The sequence below is a fragment of the Egretta garzetta genome, unplaced genomic scaffold, assembly GCF_000687185.1.
Source record: "Egretta garzetta isolate BGI_Z169 unplaced genomic scaffold, ASM68718v1 scaffold180, whole genome shotgun sequence".
In the NCBI taxonomy this organism is placed as follows: Eukaryota; Metazoa; Chordata; class Aves; order Pelecaniformes; family Ardeidae; genus Egretta; species Egretta garzetta.
In genome coordinates this window covers 1,775,217-1,795,549 of record NW_009258299.1, presented here as the reverse complement: position 1 = coordinate 1,795,549, position 20,333 = coordinate 1,775,217, and the positions used below count along the sequence as shown (strand labels likewise).

Genomic DNA, 20,333 nt, shown 5'->3' with positions numbered 1-20,333 from the left:
GAGCAAATGCGTGCAGCTTCTCAGGAGAGGCTTCAGTTACCACACACAATTTAATATTCTGCTTGTTTCAGGGTTGCACTGTAACTACTTGAAAATTGCAGTATTCTAAGTCATGCCTTCTGCACTGCGTCCTTCCCCAAACTTGTTTTTTTGCTTGTGTTAATGTATATATAACATAAAGCTTGAAAGGACCACAGATAAACATGTGAGCAGTAAAAGCATCTGATATACAGTAATTCTCTTCCTTCTCCCTCTGATTATTTCATTTGTCATCAATTGCGATTGAAGTCTTAAGCTTTTTGTGGTACATTCATTTCTTCGTGGAGTCCCGCATGGTAATTTCAGACTGCAGCTATCGCTACAATCACTCCGAAGTGCAATTAGATTACTGGAAGCACAGATAAATATTACCTTCTATAAATTTAGTGTAAGGTAGAAATGGAAAGACCTCGCAAATCAAGTGTTCCTTCAAGTTTATCGTAGTCTGGGATAGTGTATTTGCAAAATTTTTTTCAACAACACTTTCAAATGTCAGTTGATAGGATTTAAGAGAATTCCTGAGGTGCACAGGTTTTCCAGGGTAAGTCAGTAAGCTATTCTAGGGTCAGTGACGCAAGGAATGTGGCTTTTTCACATCCATCTATTGTGTATCCTATACCAGTGCTTATTTTTTCTACCATGAGAGTTGCACATGATTCCTAACGCCAGTTCCTGTGCTCCTTCCCTTCACATTTGCTCCTGGCAGGCCTCTGTAGTTACCGGAGGGCCGGCGCCCGTGGCACATCAGAGCACGGTGCCTGTGGAACAGCGGCCGAGCCCCAAGGGCTGCTGGTTCCACTGGCAGGGCATTGCCTGCTCCTGCTGATTTATGCCTGCCTTTTTAATAAAAGAGCATATATAATCTTTATCTTTTGCTTTCATATCAAATGCTTTTGCTTCTCCCCACGGCATGTTTTGGGAGCATGTGTGAGAACGAAGAGAGTTGTATTCTTGGGAATTAAGCACGTTTCCATTAAGTCTCTTTCTGATGCAGCCGGAGGTGTGTTGCTTTGATAGTGGAACACATTTGGGCCCTGTCTGTAAAGTGCTTTTGCTGCACACAAATGCTGCATAGTTGCTTAAAGGGTTAAAAATTAATTTAAAGATCCCCCAGCACTTGTGACTTTAGTTGCTTTATGTGTCACCTTGTCTTTTGCATTGTAGCCACGGCTGTGTTAAACAGTGGGTGGTCTTTAACAACCTGATTAGAGGGACTTATTGTAGGGATGGGGAAAAAGCAAGAAGAATAAAACGTGTTTTCAGGGGGGCAGGTTTTCTGCGTAAATAAGGCTTTCAGTATAAATAGACAAAGGTTCAGTGAGTAAAGGAAGCTCAAAGCTGAAGGCAAATACCTTTTCCACTATTACTGAAGTCACGAGGGAGAAGGTAAAGAATAAATGCAGCAGGGTTTTGGAGCAGCAATGTTAAATCTCTCTTGAGCTCCACAGCACAGCTAGATCCCCTGATTATGCTTAATTTTTTTTTTTTTAAGATAAAAACTGCATTTATGGAGGCTACATGTGTGTTACTACAGTGCACTACAAAACAAACAAACAAGACACACACATACCCCACCCATCCCTGATTTTCTAACGTGTTAAAGTAGCATGCAGTTTGGCTTTTATCCAAGAAATATAACAAGACGCCTGATACCAGACAGTGCATAAGAAGCTACATGAAGTCCCTGTATTGATAAAGCAACTTTAAGGTTAAGTAAAGCCAAGAGCATCTCTTCTTCATTACTGTAGTAAATTCTCATGCAAAAATCTCATCTATGTTCTGGCAGTTCAAAGAAACGGTTCATGAGTGATTGTTTGTTGTTGTTGTTGTTTGCAGTGCCTCCAAAGCCAGCTCATCTGCAGAAGGTGTCACCTGTTGTATACCAAACCCCTAGGCATAAAGCTTTATCAAATCAGAAACCAAGAATGGAGGAAGAGACACCCACCCCTGTTTCTAGTGTCACAAAGGAAAAGTCCAGTAAAGTGTCAGATCTCATCAATCGTTTCGAGGGAGGCAGGTACGTAATGGCACTCTAATTGGTTTGTAACTCTGTGGTGTGTGAATTATTGGAACCTGAACCTGTGAGGAAGAAAGGTAGTGCTTAAACTGATCCCTACCAGAGGGAGATGATGGCAAAACTGCGTTTTGAAATAGTGCAAGCCAATTGTATGCTTGGCCTGTGTAAGGTGAGCTTTTCCATAAGGTGCCAGTCTGAATTTTTCTTAAAAAAAAAAAAAAAGAAACAAACAAATTTGTAGCATCTGCAGGAAACTTCTATCATTAGGCAGGCTTAATTGCACTGCTGTCATGACAGCTACCAAAAGATGTGAAAAGAAATTACTGCAGCACTGGAGGTCCTGTGAATTCTTCTAGCTCGGGTCTCCAGTCCTGTTATTGCTTTGTTTCCCAGTCTTCCTCCAAAGCATCATCCAAATCTTTTTTTTCTAGGGATACTACGCTATTAGAAACATTTTTATCCTTTCTGAAAGTAAACCCCTCAGGTTCATTGTGCCTTACACCAATAAGCCCTACATTTCTACCTCCTAGGCATGCCTGACGGTTTGTACAAGAACTCCTTTCAATATTATGCAAAGCTGAGTTGCTTTTTGGCCAACATCTTTCATTAAATACACCCAATAATATCTGTCCAATGATTCAGTGCTCCTCGAATCTATGATCTCTGCTTATGAGAAACTTCCATAATTAGCATGCCAAGTTCTGGAATATCCTGCTGGGATCGTGGAAGCAATTCCTGTTTTTCAAATGAGCTCAACGCACAAAATGTGTCTTCCATGAAGGTGAACTTCACTTGTAATTATTGGTCTTTAAATGACTAGGATGCATGTTCATGAACTGCAAACCATGATTGTCAATTATGATGATGTATTTTCATTAGTCTGTACAGCCCGCAAACATATAGGCACGGCAGAAAGTTAATTAAACCTCTTTGCTGTGTGCATGCAATTGAAAAATGTAAATTAATTCTATCTTGGAGTTAGCTTATTTTTAAAAAAGGCATAATCTTTACACAACCAAAGGAAAACTAATTTAGGTTTTTTTCATTGTATGATGGAAAAAGATTAAGCTAGTGTAAGATATTTTTTTGAGCTCTGTGTATGACAGTGCAGAATATGCTTACAATATTTGTGTAAACGCTCCTATAAATAAGGAATAAACGTACAATTTAGAACCAGTCTTCATCTTTCCAGAAGATTAAAGTTCCATACTAGGAACAATATCTTAGAGGACAGTAATGGTATCGTTTTGCAACTTGACTATGGCTTGTTAAATGTACTTCAGACAAAAATGTAGTAGTTCTATTTGGGTTCCAATGATTTTTTTTTTTTTCATTTTTTTTTTAAACTATAATAAAGCCAAGTGCTTTTACAGAGTTGGCTAACATTTAGATTAGTCTAAAATTCAAAATCTCAAAAATAAAACAGAGAAAGAGAGTGAAAGGTATGAACAAGGGATACCATATGTTTTAAGCAGGGATAAAATACAGAGGGGAAAAAAACCTTCAGAAAAGATGCATCATAGTGAAAGGACACTGCTAAATACAGGAACTGGGGGAAGAAATGGGATAAGAATTTAAAGCTCCTCCTGCAATATGCTGAACTAAGGAAAGGGATGCTAAATATTCTTGGCCGTTTTTCATGAACAGATATTTTTTGGATAATTAAAGAGCAATTAGGGAATAGGCTGCTGCTTGGTTTAAGCATTGGGCTGGCACCTGGGAGACCTTGAGTCTTTCTCCATTTCTGCCAATAATCTTCTGGGACTCTTTGGGCAAGTTGCTTCATGTATCAGTGCCTCGGTTCCTTTATCTGTTACTTGTAGCTAATCATACTGTCTTCCATTTTGTAAAATGAGATTCAAGACACATGAGGATGTAATGAATCAATATGGATGGCACTCTGGGTTTCCCACAAGAAATGCTTGTTTGTGTGTGTTTCAATGGAATAATGCAGCTCAATTCTCAACGGCCTGAACTTCCTAATACGAACCCAGGAAAAAATGGTGTGAGAGGAATTGGTTATAATGGTGCAACTCTCCTACTCCCCATACCAGGGATTTGCTATAATGCTGTGTTTAATTTTTCTCTCATCTATGTTTTGTTTGGTGTGTTTAGCCCGTTAAATACTAGTGATTTGAAGAAAGATTCCTCTGTTCTCCACATTTCTAAATCTCAAGGAAGATATGGGTCAACACCATCACCTCAGCCAAAATTCCCCTCCCAGCACCCACTACAAAAACAGGGAAACAGTAATACCAACAAAACTCAGGTCACACAGCTTCACACAGCCAACGGAGTAGTAGCACAAGACCAGATGGAAGATGAGGACAGGAGATTACCTGATCGTGGCTCCGCTATGTCCACCCCGGTTCCGGATAATGCCATCAACAGCAGCTTGATAAACGGGGAAAGAGAAAGTACTTCTGGAGAGTCATTGCAAAGTATGACTGCCTGTGAAGGACAGATGCTTAACAGCTGCTACAGGACTCCAAGCAGTGATACACTGCTCCCATCTGAAAATGAAACTCTGGAAATGAATACTGACGCAAAGGAAGAACCAGCTGAGGAAATCAGTAAGCAAGATCAACCTGTAGAAACAAAGGTAAAAAGAGAAATTTTGTTCTTGCTATATTACTACCTTGTGTATTTTCTCAAGGTTTCTATTTACAAAAATAAGAGCAGTTGAAAATATTTTGGTTATTCTTCCCAGGAAAAAAAGGAGTATTGCTTTTCTTCTACTCCCCCTTTCCTTTTCTTCCCCTCCCCCTTTCCTTTTTCCCATTAGCTATCTGAGGTTTAAAAAAAAGTGAAACTGAAATATGTGTACATGTTTAGCACTGTGCTTCAGCTGTGCCAGACTACAAGGGACACATGTTAGTGGCGTATATAAAATAAAACTCCATGTGTAGTAAACTGCAGTGACAGGGCTTCACTGTTGTGTGAATCCTTAACTTGGGTGTAGCTGTCAAGCCAAAGCTGGAGAGGCCGTGGCAGTCTGCTAGCTGTCGGATAGATGCAAAGTTCAGAGTATGCTAAATATAAGTATTGCTTTTCTTCTACTCCCCCTTTCCTTTTCTTCCCCTCCCCCTTTCCTTTTTCCCATTAGCTATCTGAGGTTTAAAAAAAAAGTGAAACTGAAATATGTGTACATGTTTAGCACTCTGCTTCAGCTGTGCCAGACTACAAGGGACACATGTTAGTGGCGTATATAAAATAAAACTCCATGTGTAGTGAACTGCAGTGACAGAGCTTCACTGTTGTGTGAATCCTTAACTTGGGTGTAGCTGTCAAGCCAAAGCTGGAGAGGCCGTGGCAGTCTGCTAGCTGTCGGATAGATGCAAAGTTCAGAGTATGCTAAATATATGCCTTGTTAGCAAGGAGTACTTACACCATGATGAATTTAAGCTTCCTGGTAAGGAAGGTTTTAAATAATTAAGGGAAATAAGTGGGTGGAAGAAAATCTGTCTTGGGAAAATTAATTGCTGAAAAATTGTGCATATTTCTGCTTCTGAAAGTTTGATTATGCAGTTTGCCTTCCCGTACCGAAGCACTGATGGCCAGTGAACATCCTTAACAGCTCTGGTCCAGCCATGCTATGCGTGAGTCATGGCAGAGGGGGCTGGGCTGGACCCTCCCACCCTTCCTCTTCACCGCTGAGCACTGATAAAGCCCTGCACTGCTTGTCGGGAGCACACCTGCCTCAGTTAACTATGGTCCTCTCCAAGCCCTTGAGTTTGGTTAGCTGGGGGTCACATACATAACACGCTCCAGGGTAAATTCTATGTGAGGAAAAGTGGGTCTCAAATTCTCGTGCATTACAGGATAAAATATCCTAGGTAATGACAAGAAGGTGCTGGGGCGTGGGGATTTTCTTGTTTGTTTTGGGGGTTGGTTTTGCCAGTAATGAATGAACATTATGATTCCCATCTAAACATAAGCCTGGCCACAGTCCAAGGCACCTTTTAACTTACCCCACCTCTCATTATATTTCTACCTCCTGTTCAGTAATGCCTGTTTCCCCTCTCTGTGCCAGTAAAGTGCAGAATGCTCCGTGGGCCACGATGTTAAGCTTGAATGCAAGTCATGCAGTAAGGTGCTGGCAGCATTTTCAGGAAAAAGCAGAAATGGGAGGCAGTCCTGTTGTAAAGTCCAGGAAGGAACTGGGCAAATGCTAACGGCAGCAATCTCATCAAAATCTGTCTTTGAGCTGCTGGGACCAGAATACACATGATCTGTCCTGTACTGACCAAGAGTCGAACTGTGAAGTGTAACATAACTGTTACTAGATGTATTGTTTGCTGGTGCTTGAAGGGCAAAAAAACCAAACCAAACCCATGTAGGATGACTCTTAAGCCAGCATCAGTGGAGAACTGAATCTGCAAAACTGAACTGGGCCAGAGCAGTGCTTTCTGAGGTGTACCAGCTTGCTGGTGATACAAGGACAGTACCTTTAGTGTAGTGAGATAAAGAAGCACATCTACCACAGACTGATCTAAGGGCCACGCTTTACAAAATCAAACACTGGTTTAGTTTGGATTGTTGCAATCTATAGATTGAAATCAGTCCTGTGGAGCTCTAAGTAGCTGCTGCCATGCTGTCTGGGATAGTGGGGAGGGTGATGAGGAACAGGAGAGGTCTGGTAGAGCTTTAAGCTGTTTCTGTTTCCAAGCGAGGAAGAAGTAAGAGCATTTAGACAGTCTGTGATTTTGCAAAGCGCCCACTTAGTAAAGAATCTTAAAACTGGGATGCAGTCCAGCTGAAGTTGCACTGCACTGACTAACAGCCCTCTTCTGCCCTTTTTAATTAAGCAAGTGTAGGTACAATTGAGTAAAAGCAATAGGAGCAGATGCATGTGAGTCATAGACAAACTTTAAACTATGCATTTGATATATATATTCTGATACTGAGGCAAAGTGTCTTCTTTGTCATATGCATGCCATATTTCCTAATTCAAGGAAGAGAAGAAAGTAGTGTTCTTTGTAAATAGATATATGTACAGCAGAAGTAAATTAAGTTCACCACTGGAAAGGATGGATTAAACTGGGGAATGGTGCAAAAACAGGGCAGAAATTATTTTTTAGGCTTGGAAAAGAAATCTTACTTTGAAATAATGTTGCTCGTAGAATTATTTTTTTTTTCTCCTTATCACTGTAGATCTGACTAAAGTCAGATTCTTGCAGGTTCTGGAAAAGTTGAGACAAAACTTACTAAATTTGGCAGTGTTCTGAAACAGTTTCCCCAAATGACCAGGGTAGAGTATGCTTTATTTCTCTTATTTACTGAATTAGTGTGAAAGTCGCAAACCACAAATATCACAAGCAAAAAGACAATTAAAAGTCAATGCCTGCCTTGCAGCAGAAGCACCTTCTGTCATAAAATTTGGTTTGCCTAAAATGCGGAGGCTGAACAGTACAAGAACATCCCAATCAATTAACTTCACGAATAACATCTTGTGAGAAATCTGCTGCCAGAGCTAACTGAAGACAAGACTCCAAATGCTTTAGTATTTGTTGTGAGACTGGTAGGAAATAGGGATATAAACTGCATGCATGCCACAGATGGGAAGAATCCATTATGCATCTTTATTAAAGTCCTTACTTGATGTCTCCTTTTAATGGCAGTGTTGGGGGCTCTGGTGTTTCAGATGCAGAACCTGTTGGAGATAGTGTATTTCTAAATATAAGGTGAAGTTTTGATTAGAGAGGCTGAAACGTTGTTGCTAAGTTAACTTCCTGCCAAGAAATGTTTTACTGTTGCAACACTTGAGAGGTTCTACCCACTTCTTCCTGGCTCTATAATTTTATGGTCGACTTTAGCAACAGTAAATCATAAACAAAGCAGTGTATCTTTAGCACCCAATATAAATGCATAAATTCTCTTGAGAAGAATTGCTTCTTTAGGGATACCAGAATCTTTACCGATTTTTCATGGTTGCTGTGCAAGAAACTCGCCCATCATTTGTGCAATGGACTGTTGTATAGCTTTAATATGCTGGAATGTGATGGTAGCATTCAGGATTTTCACTGCAGGTCTTGCAAAATGTAGTGCTTCCCTTGATTTCAGAAACTGAGGACTCAGGAGATTAAAGGAAGTTGTAAGTTCTCCCAGAAATTTACATTTATATTCCCAGTACTTAGGGTTGAATGATTTTGGAATGGTTTTAGAAAAGAAAAACACATTTAGAATGGTTTTAGAAAAGAAAAACACATTTAGAATGGTTCTGAAAAAGAAAACCCCATTCTGTTACTTTAGGCCAAACGCAGCATTACAAACAAACAAGCAGAACATAGATTGAATGATATTTGTTCATACTGTACATCTCTCACCCTGTGTTGCTTAATATATTACTGCAAAGCCCTTGGGGCAAGGGCTACACCTAAATAGGAGTGAATCATATACAGCATCACTGTCATGTTGGTAGGTACTGTTTTCTTGATAGGAGATGGCTCCTGTATGATTTGGGTAATAAGTTATGGTTATATTGGGATTTAGGTTTATGTAAAGCATGCGTTAAATTAGCATGATTTTTGCAAGTTTAGGACAATGGAAAAACAATGCTAGGAGATGTGAGCACAGTTACAAAAAGGTCATACTCTCAGCAGCATTTTTCATACCTCTTCTTAATTTCAGCATTTCAGAACAATTTTTGGAAAAATTACTTGCTTTTATTTCTCAAGCATCCATAGTAATGTAATGCTTCTAAGTATGTGCAACTTTGTACTAAAGAATATATAACTGGGCTCAGGTGAAATACTTACGGTAAGCATCTGTATAGAGATATAAGTTTGCAGTCCTGCCTGATGCACCTACTGCTGTCTCACACTTCCGATGTTTTGATCAGCAGTTGAAATCCTGCACCTCTAATGTGAACATTCTCTATATATCACACTAACCATTTCTCGCTTTATATGCTGAGTTGCCATGTGTTAACGATTGTCATAGAAGTTTGAAATGTGCCCTGAAATCATTGGGAAGTTGTGCTTGAAGTGATAGAGCATGTGTCCAGGTAGACCTTGTAGTCAATTTTTGTCTTGGTATTTTTTGTTATCTGCAAAGAACCCAATATAAATACTGATGTACTAAAAACGTAAAGAAATCGCAAGAGATAAATATAAAACTCCAGGAAAAAAAAAGGTGTCCATTTCTTTCATTTCTATTATCTTATTATCCTACCTGTGAAAAGAAATTAGTGCATTTATGGTAATAAATGAAAATAAAGCTTAGTTTGTAACTTAAAAGAGAATTAAAATTCCCTTTTCCTGTTAATTATTAGATTTGATACAGTAGTTCTTTAGGGGAAGTATTGGAAGTTCTCAGAAGTTGAATACTAACATAATGTTTTCTGCGGTTTTTAAAGTTTCTTCTTTTAAGAATTTCCCCCTGTTAGCTCTACAAGGTTTTTCAAAGCTGTTTTACTAAACAGCTCTAATAACAAATGGCTCTGTGTCATTCTCACTGTCACAAAACATCATTCAGGATTTATTCCCAAATTACATTGTAAGAGTTGCTTCCTGGTACTCGGAATAGCCAAATTTGGGTCTGCAGAACCTGAACCAGCTCATAGCTTGGCTGCTCCCTGTATGCCTGCTCCAAGGACGGGTGGGTGGGCAGCTGGGGGCGGAGGTGTGGCACAGTGTGGTGTGTGCCATGGCAGAGCTGGGGTGCCTGAAAATTAGTTCCCTGACTGCAGGAAATTTGGCTTATGCCAGCCGCAGCACTGGCTTCGCGCCGTGGTGAGTTTTTCCACCAAATGAGCCTTGCTGGGTAGCATGATGCTGCTAGGAGCCATGTGTGCCCACCCATGTATCTGATCCCAGTTCCCCCCATGTGCTCAAGACAAGTGGCTGCCACTTCCATCAGGAAAAGCTCCACAGGAGACAGATGCCAGGACTAGCAAAATAGCCTGTGACCTGTTTTTTCTAACAGGAGGGAAGCTGGAGTGACCTTGTGGAAACCAGGTGCTTTTCTTCAGAGGGGATGTTAGATAAGACATTGAAGTGGGAGAATGAGTAGAGAGGAGGATGGAGCTAGTAGTAGAAAATACAGCTGGGAGTTCATATAACATGTGGGTAAATATTGAGATGGTGAGATGGGAAACTGAGGACTTCTCTAAAAGAAAACTAGCAATACAGTTTTGGTTGTTCTTGCACTGATCTAACCCTGTAGGTGGGTGTTCTTATGCTGGAATAAGAACATGCCACTGCGGTTAAAAGATAACTCATCTGTGCTGTGTATTTTTTTCCCATATAGAAGATTTCTGAGTTCAGGTAATGTGACTGATGTAGAAAGGAGACTGAGGTTCAAGAATTAAGAAGATGTGTAAGGTTGATACTGAGAGGATAGGAAAGCTGGGGTCAGAGCATAGTGGGAGAGTAACAGGGATTTGCCCTGGCTCAGGAGTGAGGATTAAATGCTTTTTCTGAATTGCTCATTTTGTGTGATATTTTTGAGTCTGCTGTGCATGATTTTCCATCTCTCTTAATTAATTCAAGTAATTTTCTGAAAACCGTGGATTGGTTCTGTAGCAGTGCTTTAGGGAGAAAGTGGGGTTTGGGGGAGAGAAAAAAAAACTAAAATAAAATTGCTGAGGAATCTGTAGTCTCCATCGTTTTGTGCCTCAAGTCCACATGTTAGATCCCTTGTAAATGGCTGCACTAAACGGCATGCTATAGCTCTAATAGCTAATCCTTCAGCTCCCTGCAATGTCTCTTGACAGCACTTAAAGTGCTGTTTTGTAGGTTACTGTGGTTGCTATGCTGATTTAAACAGATTTAATGAACAGCTTTGAAGTCACTATTGAAAGCCGGTATTTAGGGAGGAGGATTGCTGTGCAGCAGTGTGACTGTTAACACTGCAGATTAGAACTGAAACGTGTTCGAATTTGGAATACTTATTGAATACTGAAAAGAGGAAAAAAGCCACTGTAGTCCTTTAAATGAAAAGACTGTATTTCAGTATGCAATGTTCTGCAAACCACCTTTGTAAACGTACTTGCAAATGTTTTTCGTACTCTTGTGTAAAGCAGTGTGTGGTTTGAAATCAGAAATAACTCTTTCAAGCTCTCCTTTTTATTTTGTTATGAACACTTTCTATAGTTTTTCTAGAAAAAATTGCCGCTTTTCCATAAGTCCTGTGAGAAGATTGCCATTTACTTAGGAAAGGCTCGGATGTCATTAGGTGTGAACACTTTTCAGCACTAGCACTAAATCTGGAAGAAAAATCTTGTAATGGAAGTGTCATTTTGTTGAATCTGACTCTTGTGAGCATGAGGCGTTTCCCTAAAGCTTTGATATTTTAGGAGGCTGTGCCTTCGTTGTTTGTTTTGAAGGTACTTCTCATAGCAACTCACAATTTTATATTCTAATATATTTAGTTTAATATTGCAATTTGAATGAATGTTTTAAGTGTCCTTTCAGCAGAAATGTGTTTTGTGGAATGAAAGATTTTAAAGCGAAAACTTCCCTTAAGATGCAAAAATGACTTCCATAAAGACCTAGCGAAGGAGCCCTCTAATTGCAGTCAACAATTAATCAGCAATGAGTGTATTGATGAACATGAAACATTTTGTACGGTATTTTTCAATAATTCTGCTGTGCAAAGAACACGCAGTTCAACTTTTGAAACGGGGGTGGGGGCGAACACCGACTAATCCCATCTGTTCTCTCTTGCTCTGCAAATCAGTTTTTCCAGCTCTGAAAGGTCAGTGGTACTCGATTACCAGGATGTGAGCTGATCTGTTAAGTAGGGAGTTGGTGCTTTGGCAAAGATCCCTGTGCAAACTGAGAAATACAAAATGTTTTAGGCTTTGAGTTTTATTCAGCAGTTTGATTTTTAGCTCCTCTGCCTTTTGTATTTGTTGATCAAACCACTGGAAACTTTGTATTTTCCAAAATGGGGTGACTATTACTAAATGTGAAACTTGGGTTCCAGTTGCATTTTGGACTTTTTTTTTTTTTAGTGTTATATTGTGTTTTCTCCAGAATCCTAAGAGGTTGTCTTATTTTTCTGCAGGAGACAGATGAACAGAAACGGCACAAAATTGCCAGTGAACTTCTGCAAACAGAAAAAGCCTACGTTAGCCGACTTGACCTCCTAGATGGGGTACGGTTTCCTTGAATTCGTTTTTATTTTCTTGCCTTAAATGCACTTGAATGAGTATTAGAATTTTGTGAATATAAATGCAATAGGTTCTCTGTGTGTAAACATTTCCATAAGCAATAGTAGTACAAAGCTCATACTAGTAGCCCTTCTAACAAAGGGGATGGGTCATGTTATGCTCACTCATTTCTTGGCTTCTGGTGACATGGGTAAGAAGGGTGTCATTTGATAATACTGAAATCACTTTCCCACTAGAAAATTACTAAATCTTTCAAATTTTTGAGCCACCTGAACAGAATTTTTCTTCAGTGCCAATGAACCTAGGAAGATGCCCATTCTAAACTGTATATGCCTTGTTTTCCCCACTATATGTTTAGCCTAAATCCTATTGAACTGAACAGAAATTACTCTTCTGCAAGGAAAGATTTGAATTTTTGTGCTCCGTAGACTCAAACTGATATTTCTTAAATGTGAAAGTCTGTGGTTCTTGAATATTTTCGTTTTTATGCCTTGTTTACTTTCTCACATAACACATCCATTTTACCAGGATACCTATAGCTATGCATTGCCTTACTCCATGACATTTTTCTCAGACATCACTGTCTAAATTTCTCAGGCCTTGTATGCATAAGTCCTGTACAAAGTGTCAAGGAAAAAGTAAAAAGCCTCAACTGCTATAATAATTGTTCAGACTGCTTGGGGATCTAAGTAATCATCCTCTTGAAAGTGGATTTACCTAGCTGACCCACACTGGGATGGGTTTGTGTGTTTTAAACGAGAAAGTATTGCAAAAAGAGAGATTTGATTTAGAGAAATTTAAAAATAAAAAAGGAAAATGTTTACTTTGTTTGTAGGTTTTTCTGAGGGGTGATGTATAATTATTTTCCCTGATGCGGTCACAAGTGCCTTATGCTCTTATGCCTATTTTCCAAATATTAATTGGATGGACCTCTAAAAAATGAGTTTCAAGCACAGTTGCTCAACTGCTGCTAATGAGAGGAAAGCAGAAGACTGGGAAGTGACTTTACATTTCTAAACTTGGTTAAAAAGTTATGTAACCTTTATAGTCTTCAAAGTAACTTGTCAAAATTAACTGCCTGTCCTCAGAAATGCAGCAAAGTGAGCATATTTTAAAGTATATGTCAAAGTGTATGGATATTTTCCTTTTAAGACACCTTTGCTGTCTCAGTTGGGATTATTAAAGTTCCTGTCTTCAGACTCTTCTTCTTTTCCAAGCCCTTTCCCAAAATTCTGAAGCCCTTTCTAGGGAGAACAGTCTGTTCAAACATGGGAGAGGGAGGCAGAGGGAAGCCCTTTCTAGGGAGAACAGTCTGTTCAAACACGGGAGAGGGAGGCAGAGGAATCATAGCTCCCTACAAGCACTGTTTTCTGTGATGAGCACATTGACAGCTGCACATGTCTTTAGCCATTTTGTAGGTGCATCTAGTCAGGTATATATATAAAAAATTATTTTTTTTTTTTCCTTAAAGAGGCTGTAGTAGAGTCGAGTCAGAACTGGGGCCCTTTTGTGCCTTAAATGGAAAATGGGGACAGCTTATAGTCTGCCAACTACTTTGATTTCAAAAGGATAAGGGGATAACAGCATACAAGGAGAGTGGTTGGGCTAATGGTGATCAGACATCATGCTAATTGAAGAGAAAGCAAGAGTGGAAAATACGACTGGAAGACTGGGAAAGCTGAGATGATGTAGCTGTTGAAACAGACAGGGATGCCTGGAGTCGATCCAAAATGGCACTACTTCAGTTTGGCTTTCCTTATGTCTGCTCTGCCTGCAGCGCTTTCCTGGCGCACAAGAAAAAAAGGTGGGGTGTAAGGGGAGGAGAAGCTTTTAACTTCTGGTGAGGGAAAGACAATAAATGAGTTTGTCATTACCTGTCTATATGAGTGAAATATTGGTCTTGTCTCAGTGGATAGGTGTAGGAGGGGTGGATAGGTGGTCTTCCATTGATTAAAGATAATAGGCTGATAGGCTTGGGGCTCTTCTTCTGTATTGCAGGTATTCTATTCCAGACTCCTTGAAGAAGCCAACAGAGGTTCATTTCCAGCTGAAGTGATTAACAAAATCTTTTCTAATATTTCATCGATAAATGCCTTCCACAGTAAATTCTTACTTCCAGAACTTGAGAAAAGAATGCAAGAATGGTAAGAGGCGATTCACTGGTTAATATGCTACTAAAGCCATGTCTGTAGAGACTCTGTCACGGGGTTGAGGTAGGGAAGGTACCTTCATAATTAAGTGTTCCAGGCCCAGGAAGTGCTGTGGGTAGGAGAACATCTGCTCTTCCACTCTTCATCAGGATCTGACTCAGTAGAGGACTTGCGTCATTTGCTCAGAATAAAGGACATGTGTGTCACTGAAGCTGGTGAGATTACTCATGATGAAATGCCTTGCTGAATTAGGGGCTCAGACTGAAGTTACGTGCTACCTGATGAATTCATTGCACAGAATACAAAATTGAGACAGATAACATGTATGTGTTTTGCACTACCTTTGTAGCATGGTGACCTCTGTCGTCATTGGTTGGTGTAATAAGGTGGGGGTATGGTTTTGATTTTCTGTTTGAAATCCACAGCCAGGTCAGGAATGTTTTGGGGACGTTTTTTCCTTAGCTTTTCTTGATAGGACCTCTGTTTGGAGCAAGCAAGAAGGATAGCCGAGGGGTAAATACACTCTGTAACGATCACATACCTATTGTCGTATCTTTCTCCTGCCTTCATGTATACTATTCTGGAGATATTAAAATGTAGCCATGTATTTTTGGTCTCTCATGTAATTGTCAAAATAAAAAAAACCAACCAAACAAAAGTCGCAAACCATTGCTGCTTCCCTAACTTACTTGGGAAAAGGGGACACCTCATTTAAACAAACAAACAAACAAAAAACCAAACAAAAAAACCCCATAACACAATAAAAAAAAAGTTGTTTCATCCAATTGTTTCACCTCAGCACCTGTTTGGTTGCTGTATTCCATGTTATCTGGGGTTTATCACGAGGAATTCTAGTGTTTGTCCAGGTATTATTTCCAGTTACACTTTTGTATAGCACCTTAATTGTCAGAAATCACACAAAAAAAAAAAAAAAGAAATAATGTATTCTTGTGACATGTATGAAAAAATCTCAGACCGCAGTGGTGCTTTAGATGACAAGCCATCTATCTCCTTGCCTCTGTAAGATGATTCCCTTTTAAAATGATGATTCTTTAAAATAGAATAGTTACCGTGCACAAACACATGGTAGCCCTGTATAGTCAATAATGCAGGAAAGTAAATAAAACCTAAGCATTATGGAATGTAGCAAAGTTTATGCCTTAATTTATGTTCCTTGCAGAATGATTGTGTAAGGTAAACTCACCCTTTTCTTCTCATCAGAAAAAAAATCTGACAGGAAATACGAATGCCTGGATTAAAACAGAGTGCATATTCATGAGAAGTGGAGTTTAACTTAATCCACCAATGTTTCAAAAGCAGCTTGCACATTGTCAGTGCTGTATGTATTTGAAATGAAATGTGATGTGCTCTTAAAATTTTGATGTAGACACTTCATAGAGCATAGAAGATGGGTTGCACTACCTTATGTATTTGCAAAATGCTCAATTGCACACTAATAACGTGTGTATAATTACGTAGCTTCAAGGGTTGAAAAGAACTTTGACTATTAGAGCAAAACTAATAAATTACACCATAAGGATATTATCTTTCCCACACTGCTTGGAAACAACCTCTGCGCTGTACCTGAGGCAGCCTGTTTAAATGTCCTTAAAACGTTATGCTTTTGTGAGGAGTTAGAAGAAAGGGTACAGTTGAAGAAAACTATTTCTGATCATCACTGAAAGAAAAATCTGGGAAAATTTTCTATCCCCATCACCATTTTCTGAAATTATCTGGCACAACAGCTTCTGCCAGAAAGAGTTCACTTTCCTCAGCAGTTCCTCTAATTGGACATAGAAAATACTTAGGTATGTTCTGTCGGTAGGTTCATGCGCTTCTGTTGTTCTTTAGCTTCCAATAAAAATAGCTGGATAAAAATTTCTGACACCTCCCTTGAGTTGTTGTTTGTATTGAAAATGTAAGGTAAAAATACATAGTTTTGCAACTGGGAAAGCTGATCAGAAGCAGATTCTTCTTTCTTAGAAGAAAAGGCAGCATGAACCTAAGCTTATTGGGTGAAAATGAAGTGGTCTGGTAGTTGAATTTTGAATGAGTTGAGCAACAGCTGGAGCTGAATCTCTCTTTTACAGCATATGGCTTGAAAACACTGGAAACAGCCTTGTTGCCATATATTTTCCATGAAAAGAGCATAACAGTGATCTCACATCAAATAAAATACCTATCTAACTCTGACTTTTGTACCCAAGGATGACCAATAGCAGATACCTGGGTAAGAATATAAGAACACAGTGTGATAGCCTCTGGGAGCAGGGGCAGGGGGGAGTGCTGTTGAAGAAATTATTTCACTTTTTCAACATAAAGTTTTGGCATCTGCTGCAATTACCTACTCATATGATTCGTTTTGCTTTGAAACTACAACTTTCAATTTTGTTGGATGCCTGTTAGCTTGTAAACTGGAGGAGAAAGCAGCCGTTCTGTAGTCGCCTTTTCTGTGCTGTGATTTTACAGACCTTTGCCTAGTTTTCTTGTGGCCATCAGAGTTTTAAATGAGATGCTACAAATAGTGATTAGCAAGTCAGCTATTTCATGTTTGAGTTTTTAGAATGCAAATACGGATACCACTGTGGTCTGATAAAGCAGAAAGGCAAAGAGTTTCAGTACCTATGTTACAGCGTGAAGTCCTATTTCCTGACGCGTGTAATGATGCTATCTTTGTCATCTGGCAATAGTGCAGTGCTGATTTGAGTCGGTGGTGACAGTTCTTTTTCTGATCTGTCTATCCAAGAGAACAGTAACTGTCCTGGACCTGACGGCATCTAGTAGAACTTCATATTTTGGCTTATGGTGCGTAGTGTTTGAATATGAGGTGAACTACTTACCTCTACTTGTAAGTCCATCAAGGGAGGATACTGTTCTCAGAAGGTTCTGTTTTCTGAGACTTCCCCTGTCCTTCTTATTCTTCCAGAGCCCTATGTGTGATATTGACCTTGTCTGTCTTACCTGAAATGATGATGAATTTGTGCTTTTACAGCCTCAGAGTCTTTGGATGCATAAAAGGGCCTTGCATGAAAAGTAGTTGTGAAAATTTTGAATCCTCAGAGGCAGTGAAATTGCAGTGCTCTGTGTAAATCAGGAGCCATAGGTATCCAAGGACCAGGCATAGCAAACTGTTCTTAATTCTTAGCTTGCAAAAGTTTTGAGATTTTTTTCTTTTAATGTCTGTCTGGTAATAGTTGTGAAACAGTTAAATAGAAGTATTCTTTTTTTGTGCCAGTTTCATTAGATACAACGATTGCCACAATCTCTTCTGCTTTAAGGTTTTTTAATCGCAAAATTTTATAATTACTTATCTGTTAAATTTATCAGAAAACTTTAGTGTCTGGGTTTTTTTTTTTATGGTGACCTTTAGAAATGTATTCACATTTTCTTTAGTTCTGTTGGAATTGGCATGATTTGTATTTTATTTTCAGTTACAAAATATGTTGCTACGTTGCAGTAAAATGACAAGGGAAATAGCATTCAGTGAATCAGAGGAGTGGGTTTCTGTTTGAAATTGTTAGCTTGCCGTTGAAAGCGTATGTGTCTGCTTGCATGTAGAGTGGTTGAACAAATACATGGAGCTAATTAAGGGTGGAGAGCCTTGGTGATTTCAGAGACCAACTTCCCACCCTGTCTTGTCCCCTTCTGTAGTTGCCAGGCCCAGCAGTAGCCCAGGGACCTTCTGCCTCCACCCGCAAGGGAGCTGGAGCTGGACCAGCCTTTGCCACTCCTGGCAATATTTGCTATTCAAACAACTTTTCCCTTCTGCGCAGCTTTCCTCTTGGAGAAGTGGTGTTGGAGTAGACTGCTGAATTAATTGCAGTAGATTGCTTCACTCTAGACTGCTACCACAACATTGGTTTCAGGCTTTCAGAAATCCATAAGTACTAAGTTTCTGAATCTGTCCTTGACGATGAAATGTGAAAGGCGTTTTGTATTGTAGTTCTCAGCGGTGCATGTGAGCCATTCCCCTTTCTTTGTGTGCATTGAGAGGGCAGCTTCTCTCTGCCTCTCCATCAGTTTCTTCACTATCCTGTTTTATTCAAAGATGCTATCAATGATTGGGAGAAATGTGGAAAAGTTCTCACAAAAGACTGGAATCCAAGGGATTCACTCTGCCTCATAGGTTTTCTTAGGTAAATAATGATTTTTAGAAGTTGTAAATACTTGTATTTATATAAGGCACAAAAGGGAAGCTGTACAGTATGCATTTAGTCCTCAAACAAAACCACAGGTTAGATATTTAGAGGGTAAAGAATGCTCAAAAGAAGATGATGTAGTTTTAAGGAACTGAAAATAAAATAGGTTTTGTTTTGTAAACAAAGGCTTTCAAGTTTTTCATTACAGATAGCTTTTCTTTCTTTAGTGCTCTACGTGACCTGTCATGCTTATTCACGATCAAAGAGGATACAAACAATCCTTCCATGTTAACTCAGGCCAGTTTTAATGGTCAGGTTGGAACTCTACATGCGGTGGTCCCAAACAGAAGAGTTCTCTGTTGAATGCTTGAAACTGTTTTATAACCTTGTGTGACTCTTTCTTTTCTGCTTGCTCTGAGATTCTGCCTTCTTACTTTGCAGGACTATCACCCCCAGAATTGGAGATATTCTGCAAAAGTTAGCTCCCTTCCTCAAGATGTATGGAGAATATGTGAAGAATTTTGATAATGCAATGGAATTGGTGAAGACGTGGACTGAACGGTCACCTCAATTCAAATTCATTATTCAAGATATCCAGGTAATGGAGAGAATAATGTAGATCTCCAAGTTGTACAAGCATATATAAAAATATATAGGTTTGTGGGTGAAAAAAGGATTAAAGAGAAAATTAAATACCAAATCCCTTAGAATTAAGGGTGGTTGGTTTTGTCTGCTTCACACCACATTCTATTTCTTCTCCTTCTCCCTTCACGTGTGCAGAAATACCCCCCCACATCCAGCCTTTCCAGTATAAAAGTATAAAGATTGAAACATGAAAAGACAAAAAAACACCCCCACGTTTTGTTGTAGATACCAAAAGCAAAAACTGCTCTCTGAAAGTAGATATATGATCCTAAATGCTGAGCCACAAAAGGTCAAGAAAGCCTAACAGTAAAGCAGTGCACCATTCTTCTCAAAGGAGCGTTTTATACCCTCTAGTGCTCCCTGTGGGTTTCTCTGTGAATTGGCAGGTATGGGTCTTCCTACTGCAGCCTGAACAGCTAAGGATAGGATAGGGGATTTCTACTTAAATTTTACTGCTGTATAGGGTCTCGTGATTCTAAGCCAGGGAAGACATCTGTGTGTATTTTAATGTAATCTCTTAATTGCAGCTAAGGTTATGGAAATGAACATGCATCTTAAAACACAGCTGAGGGGGTTTACTTTATAAAAGAAACTCAAAGAATGCACTCCCTTCTCAGGTAGATCGATGAGCTATAAAGGTATATTTTAAGAGCTGTTTTCTAATACCTGGTCATGAACTGTTCTTATTAATTCAGTTGAAATTCTTTTGTCTGAGTTATTACAAAATGAAGTTAAAATACACTAGAGTTTGGGAGCTTATTTTTGGTCGGACTTTTATTTATGAATTCTACTGGATACTTAGAAAAGTCTCTTTACAATTATTTTTAGGAAAGAATTTCTAATTGTTTGGTAAAGTAGTTCTGTTTTCTTTCAGAAGGTCTATCATGCATGTTTCAAAATACATTATTTCTGGTTTATCAATCATAACTTTTATTTTACTGTATCCTGATAATATTTTTGCCTGCTACATTGAAATATGTTTACAATTTTTAGAAGGAAAAAGTGTGTGGAAATTTGACATTGCAACATCACATGCTAGAACCAGTACAACGCATTCCACGCTATGAGATGCTTCTAAAGGACTACCTAAGGAAATTGCCTCAGGATTCCCTAGACTGGAAAGATGCTGAAAGTAAGTATCTTCTAGCCATTAAAAGAGCTGTAATAAGATATTAGTAAGAGGATACTGTAAATTGGAGATACATTCAGGAAAAATGAAGTGAAGA

The 20,333-nt window shown here is 39.1% G+C and overlaps 1 protein-coding gene across 2 annotated transcripts in view; it reads left to right on the top strand.

The window, feature by feature from the left end:
• The window catches only part of FGD4 (FYVE, RhoGEF and PH domain containing 4), a 75,956-nt gene that overhangs the window by 44,470 nt on the left and 11,153 nt on the right, over positions 1-20,333 (top strand). The window contains exons 1-7 of one of the 2 annotated variants that reach the window (XM_035894085.1): positions 1,678-1,747; positions 1,876-2,056; positions 4,172-4,658; positions 12,068-12,157; positions 14,172-14,317; positions 18,904-19,060; positions 20,101-20,239. In XM_035894085.1, coding sequence (XP_035749978.1) covers positions 1,965-2,056; positions 4,172-4,658; positions 12,068-12,157; positions 14,172-14,317; positions 18,904-19,060; positions 20,101-20,239 — 1,111 coding nt within the window. In that variant the 5' untranslated portion in view covers positions 1,678-1,747; positions 1,876-1,964. Of the gene's footprint in view, positions 1-1,677; positions 1,748-1,875; positions 2,057-4,171; positions 4,659-12,067; positions 12,158-14,171; positions 14,318-18,903; positions 19,061-20,100; positions 20,240-20,333 lie in introns of those variants that run through there. The other variant, XM_009638658.2, reaches the window with a different exon arrangement.